This window comes from Poecilia mexicana, unplaced genomic scaffold (genome assembly GCF_051168715.1).
Source record: "Poecilia mexicana isolate PSO_F unplaced genomic scaffold, ASM5116871v1 scaffold_14, whole genome shotgun sequence".
Classification (NCBI taxonomy): domain Eukaryota; kingdom Metazoa; phylum Chordata; class Actinopteri; order Cyprinodontiformes; family Poeciliidae; genus Poecilia; species Poecilia mexicana.
Window position 1 is genome coordinate 26,259,223 of NW_028263383.1, and position 9,270 is coordinate 26,268,492.

Here is a 9,270-nt window from a genome sequence, read left to right on the forward strand (position 1 = left end):
GCTGTGTAGACTTCATAGCCTGCAAAGTTGATCAATATGAGAGTCACTCAAGTATCAGATCCTATTCATCACCGCTGGGAAAGCAGCTTTCAGACGGAGCTCCTTCACCTCTGGGGCTTCTCCTGTTTCAGAGCGGCAGCTGCTCAGCCCCGCGCGTAAAACACGCACAGTTTTCTCCAAGAGGCGCAAACACAGGAGCGCTGCACATCCAAGCTCGTGTTGCACGCGCAGCACCGTTAAATGTTTACTTAAAAAAAATCACAATGACCACCAGGTAAAACGATGAAGAAAGGCTTTCAGACGTAAAACGTGCACAGTTTATTTCAGCTTCTGCAGCTTTACAGAGACACATTTGAAGCACACTTTCACAAATGAAATGTTTTCTTTTTCCAGAATAAATTAAATTCAAATAAATAACAATTCAACATAAAAAAATAAAAGTAATAATAAAGTCTTCTCAGAAGTGTTGAAAAATATGTATAAATAAGGCCGACTACACCTCCCTTCATCAGAATATCTACAAAGTGCGCTCCACAAACGAGTCAGTGATCAGAAGAAGTCGAAATGATTCGTTTTCATGAGGGCGGGGAGAACAACAACACTACTCATAATAATCTGATTGTCGAAGCATCATCGCGGTGAACAGGTTTTACACGTCAGTGAGTCTTCTACAGGCCTAATTCAGCCAGTGGCAGAGAAAACAAACAGAAAGCACGTCCAAGAACCAACCAGAGAGTGTTCAAAATCACCAGAAATGTGCCATCACTTGCGTAATGAGGTAGACGCACAGCTACGCCGTGTTAATGTGTGTATCCGTGCGTGTTTACATACGTGTGTGTGTTTGCGTTTTATTGCAATGCATTCACTTTGGAAATGAGGAAGGGAACATAAGGGTTAGGAGGGGGGCAGTGTTGGTCATCTTGGAGCAAAACGCGCAGAAACATCAACCCCTCCCCTGCGTTTCTGCAGAGGAACCCATGACGCTGACTGCACATACTGCGCACCAGATCCTGACTTATTTTATCTTTTTCTATTCGTTTGGTCTGATTTGTCCCCCCAAATAGTGAGCAACCCAACAAAAACATCTGGGAGGAAAATTCAATACATTTCAATGACAGTTTCCACACACGGAAGTGCATATATTCACAAATATGTACACTGATAAATATAAAAAGAACTATCCGGGCCACAGAGGGAAATATTAACTATTATTCCTCATTTCCCGCTGTTAGTATTTTCATTTTTGTACAATAATTACTTTTTCAACCACAATGGTCGCCTTTTCTCTTCAGTCAGAGAGCAGCAGTTTATTCTGTGGAGATGCAAACAGCTTTGAAAGTCACTGAGTCTATTTTCTGTCTGCGGTTCCACTGTCAGGACCAAACAAGGTACACGGTGTGAGGCAGAACACAAAAGTTCCTGTTTAAACATGATGAGCGGTGAAAAGTCCGCAGGTGTCCCCGAGTCACATCTGAGCTGACTGGCGCACCAAACTGTGTGATTTTTGCTCCAAAAAGTACAATTCTGCGACCTGCGGTTAACACTAGGGAGGTTCTCAAACAACCTACACTGTAAAAATGAATTTTGCAAGGTATTAAACTTAAGTACTTTTTTTAGTTATTGGTTTGAATGCAAAATGTTGAATGGTGGTTAAATTCTAACAACATTGAGATTTATTTATGTAAATAAATGGATAAAACCCCACAAAACAGTCAGATTAAAATAGACGGAAATTCTGTAAAATTACTTAAAATTGCCTAGAATATAGTTTTTTTCTGTTCATAAATTTGTTTTTCTATATTGTTGAAGTTTTGCTTCAAACAATATGCTTATTGAATCGAGATAAAATCTGCCCTCCCAAAACCCAGCTTACACAATCTATTATGACATCATTAAAGGCACAGGGATGGTACTGAGCATATCCTGTTGTACTTTTCCTTGATTTCCCTACAATGTATGCACCTGCAGCACTTTGTCACAACTTAGTTGCAAGACAACCAGTCAAAAATCCTTTGCCTACCATAACGATTACTGATGCCAAGATTGATTCTTGGCATTTAGTCATTGAAACAAGAACTCCATATAATTCATTTTCATTAAACCCTTTGCATTTAATGAAATCTTCACTGGAGATTCATAATTCATTATTGTCAGTGTGTATTTGTTAGAGAACAACATACATGACTGGATAACATCATTAACTGAAGAGGTTGTAAGTTTAGTCAACCAATTTAGCGACAATGTTAATGCTAAAGTCAAACTTGCTAGAATCCTGAACTTGCTAGCCCAGAGGCAGCTATTGCTAAGGAATGGATGAACTTAGCTGTGGTTGTCATTGAAAGGTTAACACGTCTTCTTCTGATAGATTCCATATGACGTTCATTAGCAATGATATCTTCATGGTTAAGAAAGTAAGCAAGCTAGCGAGTTGACATTAGCTCTAGCACTGTTGCTAAACTAGCTCAATCTGAAAACTTAAATTGTAGGTGACCTGAAACTTTCTCAACCTCAAATCTTATGATAGTTTTGAATGTGCATATTAATTCCCACTAAGACCCATAAAAATATATCAGCCTTACTTTTCTTAGTTAATGAGAATAACAGTAACGTAATTTATTATATAAAAAAAAATCATCAGAAGATAGTACCTAATGTGAGAATTTAACCATTATTAAACACAATTTTTTTTATTCAAATTAAAATTCTATGGGCATTAATTAATACTCTCCAAAATTCATTTTTACAGTGTTGACAGAAGTCGTTTATCGTGATTTCAGTGGCATTATATGCCTTTACTGCAAAACAAATACTTTTTTTTATTTTTAATTATTTTTAAATTAAATCCAACAAAATGTAAAAACGTGGAAGTTTAGCTGTTCATCATAACCAACTTAACCAAGTAATTTAAAGTAATTAGTTTTTTTCAGTGTATGGATTATTCGGATTCTGTCAGAAATTTATATGTTTTTCTTCACAAAAGATGCCAGTTTAATTTCTCTGAAATTAAAACTAACATCAGTTGCCTTTCTATTTAAGAATGAAAATGTATAAAAATCATATTAAATTGAGGGAAAAGACGATGTGACCTGTTTTAAGTACCGCCCTGACAGTCGATCTGAAACGGTATTTCTTATCTGGTATCTTTCTTGGGAAAGAAGCAAATTTACTTGATCTAAACTTACATTTTGAAACAACATATTATGTATTTGAATGTGCGAAGCCAGACTGGAGTCATTTAAGACTCAATAAGAGATTGTGAAACTTGTTTTGAGTGCGCATCGTTGCGGCCCTGGCTGTGCGCCACGCAGAGCCTCTTCCCGCGGGAAAAAGGCGCAGGTACCGTGCCGGTACCTTGTTGATTCTGACAGTGCGGCTCCAGCAGACCAGCCTCAGCAGCTTGTCTCTGGTTTGTCTCTGTGGAAACCGGCTCAGAGACCCTCGGGTCTGTCGCAGTCTGCTTCAGTGCGTCGCAGAAAACTTCATCCGTTTCTGTTTTTGCCTCTGATTGCAAAACCAAACGCGGACCACGTTCTTTTTCAGATCCAGTTTCTCGGCGATAGCGGCGATCTTCTCCGACGACGGCCGCGGCTGCACGGCGAAATACGCCTCCAGGGACCGCTTCTCCGGCGCGGCGATGGACGTGCGTTTCCTCTTCTTATCGCCGCCGTTGAAGATCTCTGGCTTGGACATCTTCTCCCTCTGCGCCCGCTCCGCCTCCTCCAGCCAGGCCTCCAGGATGGGCTTCAGGGCCACCATGTTGTTGTGTGAGAGGGTCAGGGATTCGAACCTACAGATGGTGCTCTGGCTCAGGCAGCCGACCCCGGGGATCTTGAGGTTGGCCAGCGCCGCTCCCACGTCAGCCTGAGTGACGCCCAGTTTGATCCGCCTTTGCTTGAAGCGCTCAGCGAACGACTCCAGCTCCCGCGGGTCGGGCTCCGCGTCCCCGCCAGCGCTCCCCAGGGAGCCGTGGGATCCCAGCGCGTGCGGATGCATGTTCATGGACTGAGTGTGGTGGTGGTGCTGCATGTGGTTGATGGCAGACATGTGGGCCGCGGCGTGAGCCGTGTGCGAGGCCGTGGAGCAGACGTCCGAGCCGGGCATGCCTCCCAGAGAAATCCCCGGGGTGAGATGGTCAAGCAGGTCTCCTTCCAGTCCCTGCGTCGGCTGGTGGTGCGCCGGGTGGTGGTGTGAGGTGAGCACCGACGGGTGGTGCAGGTGCGCGGAGGAGGAGGTCGGGGTGCAGGTCATGCTGGTCATGGTGGTCATGGTGTGGTAGGTGGCGTCTGGCTTGAACGGGTGGCTCTTCTGGGCCACGATGTCCACGGCGGCGAGAGCCTCGGCTCTCTGCAGCAGCGTCTCATCGAAGCCGGCGAAGATGTTGCCCTGAAGCTGAGAGAGGAGGAAGGACAGAGGCAGAGCCGTCAGAGCAACCTGCCACTAAACCAACACTGCTGCTAATTAAACTGGCGGAGTGCGCCAGACTCTCTCTGCTTGTTCTAATATTTAAAAACAATGAATTATTTGATAGTTTAACATAAAACACATGTAAAAAGAAAAATGCATATAATTATATAAAAAATAAATAAATAAATAAATAAATTTGAAACCAAAACTTAACATACTTTTAGAGGAAAAATCACCAAACAGAGGAAGAATTTGTTTAAATTTGCAACCATGATCATTTTGAGCCTTTTGAACATTTTATAAACCTCCAAAGAAAAAACTTTGACTAGATTTTTTTGACCTCAGTTTTCCAACCTGTCAGCGGCTCCTTCCTACAGCCACGGCAGCGTGTCCGCGTGGAAGGATATTCATTTAAAATTTATATTTACGATCTCCTGAATTATTCCTGCGGACGATGAAGCGAGACCAGTTTGAATATGAATGGGACAATATGAGAAAAGACGAGTTCACTCCACGCACTGTGCATCCATCTTTAACTTTTCTTTCGCTTTCGGACGTATCGTGGGAGCGCAGCATCCGTTTTCCTTCTCTAAAGAACTTTTTCAGGATTTCTGCATTTTAAATCCTTAAAGAACATTACAAGACAATCATATAATGGAGATCTTTATTTTCATTTATGCTGAGCAAAGTAGAAACGAAAAAATTCTCCAACTTATAACTTTTAAGGCTGTTTTTATTAAACAGTTTCGTTTGTAGACAAAATGTGCCGTTGTGATCACACATTAATCTATTTTTATAATTTTTTCTTTACATTTTTTAAAGCTGTAAAACGGATTTAGACGGAATTAAAAGTTGTTGGTGCGAATTTACTCATTTTACCCACTAAATTAAGTAATTAAGAAACATCCTTGTACTTTTAAGTCCTCTATTGGAATCCTCAAAAAAAGAAGAAGAAGAAGAAGAAGAAAAAGTCTCCATTTTGCGGCTGGTTTGCGCTTTTTTGTTGTTGTGAAGTTTCGCGGGCAGGAAGGTGAGACTCACCGACGGCGTGGGCAGGCAGGCTCTGCGGATGGCCTCGGAGCTGGAGTGCAGGGGCGTGTATTTGGGCTCGTGCAGGATGGGGTGCATACTGAAAGGCTGCTTGCTGTTCATCGACATCATGATTGCAGAAGTGAGGGAGGGTCGCTGTCCGTCGTCCTCGTTCGGCTCCGTTTTGGTGATTTTACCTAGAGAGAAACGCCTCGCAGAGGAATAGAAAAAAAACAACCTGCCGCTCGCAGAGGTGGTTTGGATCAAAAAAAAAAAAAAAAAAAAAAAAGAAAAGTCACCCGGATCGGACTCAGGGAGTTTCGCCTTTAAGTCAGGGAAGAAAAAGAAAAGGTAAGGAGCAGTAACTCCTGGACTCCTGTGGACCTTCTGTCTGCTTTTCCACTCTGAATGACTCCTATTATAAAGATGCTGCCTGCCTCCGGCGCCTATATTAGACCACTGCCTCACAGGCTGCTCCTCATTGGAGGACCAGCCCTCCCTCCCGCTGCGTTCCTCCACCAATCACATGGAGAAACCTGGCTGTGGCCACGCCCACAACCAGAAGGGACGCTTTGTGGTAGCACTCTGCTGAAGAAATGTTTCTTTAACATTTGCAGATTAGAACCGGGACAACAAAAAGCTATGTCAGAACAGGAATCACCAAGATTTCCATAACAAAGCATTTACTGCAAGATGTAAAAATCTGCATTATTAAAAGTTAAAGTTAGAAAAAGTCACAGTTCTGTACAAAGCTTTACAAAAGCTGCAGTACTTGTCTATATATTCCAACCACAAACTTGGGATTTTCTGTGACAGATCAACACAAAGTGGAAGAAAAAGAATGAACTATGGGTGATTGATGAGAAAAAATTGAAAAGTGTGGAGTGTATAGGTGTTGAGCCATGTTTCTCTGTCTGCTGTGTTTCTTGGTCTTCCTGATGTTGTTTGGTCACTAAAGTCCTTTAACAAACCTCTGAGGCCTTTACAGGTCAACTGGATTTATACTGAGATAAAATCACAACCAGGTAGACCTCTGGAGGCAGGTAGTTCCAATTCAAGTTTTATTATACAAACTGCACTTCTCAAATTCTTATTAGTAACATGTATGGCTTTCTTTCCATTTCACAGTGACAACGCATAAACTTCCAGTGAAACACATCAAAGTTGTAGCAAGAAAAAGGAATATTTTTGCAAAATGTTCTATAAATTTCTCGGTAAGAAAATAGTTATTAAGCCTTTTAGGCTACAAAAAAAAGTGAAATTAACTTCCAGCGTATAGGTCTACTTTCCTTTTGTGGTTCACGAAGGTATTTCATGCAAATTGTTTTAATTGTAACAAAAAGTCATTAAAGTAAGTTTTAAATAATGAAAAAAATATCCAAACGCCTCCAGATCCACCAATTTCATTTTATTAACAACTAACACATAAATCAATTGTGATTCATTCACTTTCTGGCTGTGAGAAGTGATGCCCTGCTCTCCAGAAACACGCCCACATCTCTCAATTAAACAATAAATAGGCCTGACTGAACAGAACAACCAGCAAACAATGAAATATTTACACATGAACTGTGAGAGGTCAGAGGTCACAGCCTGCTAGTAAGGCAGGGGTCCTCACAAACTGGGTAATTATGCCCATAAACACCCAAAGTCTCCTTTCATAGTGGGAGGGATGTGAATATTTGGCAGTGTTCCCTGCCTCCATCTCTGATATGTCATCTATAAAAATTAAAAACAAAAACTTACCTACTATAAATATGATAAATAATTGTTACTGGTTCTTTAAAAATAGAAATTAAAAAATGCATTCAAAACTAAATACTTTCTTTTTGCTAAACCTAGGGGGCTATTCTCCCACTTATTGATTGATTTCATTCAAGCATTTTAATGGAAAGTTGAGTGGAGGGAAAAAGTCTCCACAGGGATAACCTCCCCCTGAAGTGGGTTCAGTGCTTCAAGAAACTTTTCACACAGACATGTCCAGGGAATGAGTTACAACTGCATGAGCCAAAAGGAGAGATGGTCTGATAATTAATGGTCCAAATTCATCTTTTCACATCTTCAAAGTTAATGTTGTTTTATTTTAAAATCAATATCTCAGCGTCTGAAGGAAGAGTAAAGCAGCACAGACTATAAGTGGGATGTTTTTACAAACAGTGACATTTTGGGGACATCCTTAATCAGAGGGCTGACATTTCTGTAATAAAAATCCCTTTTTACTGGTTTTATGCAAATGTCACCCTTTCTGATTTTTTTTGTTTTTAGCTGGCAGTTTACACAAAGTTAACATTGTGTATGCAATGAATCTGAATGACATACAAGTTTCATTTATAAAACTGATCTCCTGAGATAAAGGTACAATTCATGATACCTGTACCTGTATTTATGGAGTTACTGACACTTTGAATATCGGAGAATCAATCAGTCTAAAAATTAATAAAGGGAAGAAAGTGTGCTTAAAAATGACAAAATCTTTTTGTACACCATTTATACTTATCTGTCATGTGGACAGTGCAACACAGACACACACAGGACAAACACTCATGCACACAGTCACTTTTAACTGGAATTCCCAGAGAAATTATTTGCATTCTTAGGGAGAAAATGCAAACTTCATGAAAGAACCCAACATATATGTCAGATCAGAAGAACAAGATCCAAGTCAGATGGAAAATGAAAATAATTAATAAATGATATCAAGTTGTTTCAAGAATATCAAAATAAATAATGCTGGGAAAAAAAAAAAAGATGTTGAGGAAGTTGTGGGAAATCAATTTATAATAAATTGATTTATAATTGACCAGAATCTAATTCTGAGGCTTCTCAGGCCAGATTCCTAAATGTTCATTGTGAGGATATGTTACATGACCTCATGCACTGGATGAAACAATCTGCAAATATCTGGATGCAAATTCATCTTGAAATGATGCAACTGAGGTAAAATTGTCCCTATATATGTGTTGCATCAACTGAGAAGAACTTTTAAATATCAGAGAAGTACCAGCTTTATTGAAGTTGATGATCATTTTTGTGTCATGCTCTGAAGGCAGGAACTCAGAAACAAACTCTCAGCCTCCCTTTATTTGATGCTACAGTTGTGTTTTTTTCCCTTGGGAATCAGCTCTGAATGTGTCAGAAACAGAATTTTCACAGGTTTTTTTCCAACAAGCATCCTTAGTCTGTACCATGTAACAGGATCTGTGTTGCTCTTGTTACTCTGCCTCCTGCTCTTCAGTTCGTGGCTGAACCGCCAGCCCTGACTCACCGACAACAAGAGCCTCCTTGTTGGTCACAGAGTCAAGAAACCTGAGTGAGACCTATTGTCCTGCCCTAGCTGCTGCCCTCCAGAGGGTCCCCGGCACCCGTTCATCAAATATACATCACCGCTCTCCGGTGGGACGCCGGCAGCCAGGACAGTCCTTTGGGAAAGCGACACTGTACAGACATAGAGCAGGGAGTACAGCTGGGATCAGAGAAGGATCTGCGGGCAGGGAAGAGAATGCTTCACACTCAAAGTTCACCAAATTGAGCAAGAAAAACTGTTTGAATTAAACATTTACTTCCTTTGCTGGCAAATAAAATGAGTATCAAATTTTCTCCTTTTATACACATTGCACTAAGTCTCAGACAAACATGTATAATGTGATGTTTCATTCCATGTTTTAAAATTGAATTTCTTCTTTTCTGACAGAAAAATGGTCTCCTGTTTATATGCATTATCCATTTTTGGAAGATCTCATTGGATTTGTGGTTCAGTCTCACCAATAAGCATATTTACAACTATGTGCAGATACCAGGATGTATGTTTTTCAGGAACAATGTGCATCTCCGCAACAA

General features: G+C 40.7%; 1 protein-coding gene across 1 annotated transcript; it reads right to left on the bottom strand.

The window, feature by feature from the left end:
* Positions 1-3,441: 3,441 nt before the first annotated feature.
* Positions 3,442-6,056, bottom strand: pou4f4 (POU class 4 homeobox 4). The gene is made up of 2 exons (XM_088012435.1): positions 5,425-6,056; positions 3,442-4,431 (listed from the first exon to the last, which is right to left on the bottom strand). Exons 1-2 carry the CDS (start codon positions 5,563-5,565, stop codon positions 3,460-3,462), a joined length of 1,113 nt encoding a protein of 370 aa, XP_087868561.1. The 5' UTR covers positions 5,566-6,056; the 3' UTR covers positions 3,442-3,459.
* Between the last annotated feature and the right edge of the window lie 3,214 nt (positions 6,057-9,270).

Bases quoted from the DNA above. Each gene is read 5' to 3' on its own strand.
- pou4f4 (XM_088012435.1), bottom strand. From the start codon at position 5,565: ATGATGTCGATGAACAGCAAGCAGCCTTTCAGTATGCACCCCATCCTG. The intron at 4,432-5,424 runs GCGAAACTTCAC...GTTTAGTGGCAG, and splicing joins TGAGTCTCACCTTCCTGCCC to GTTGCTCTGACGGCTCTGCC.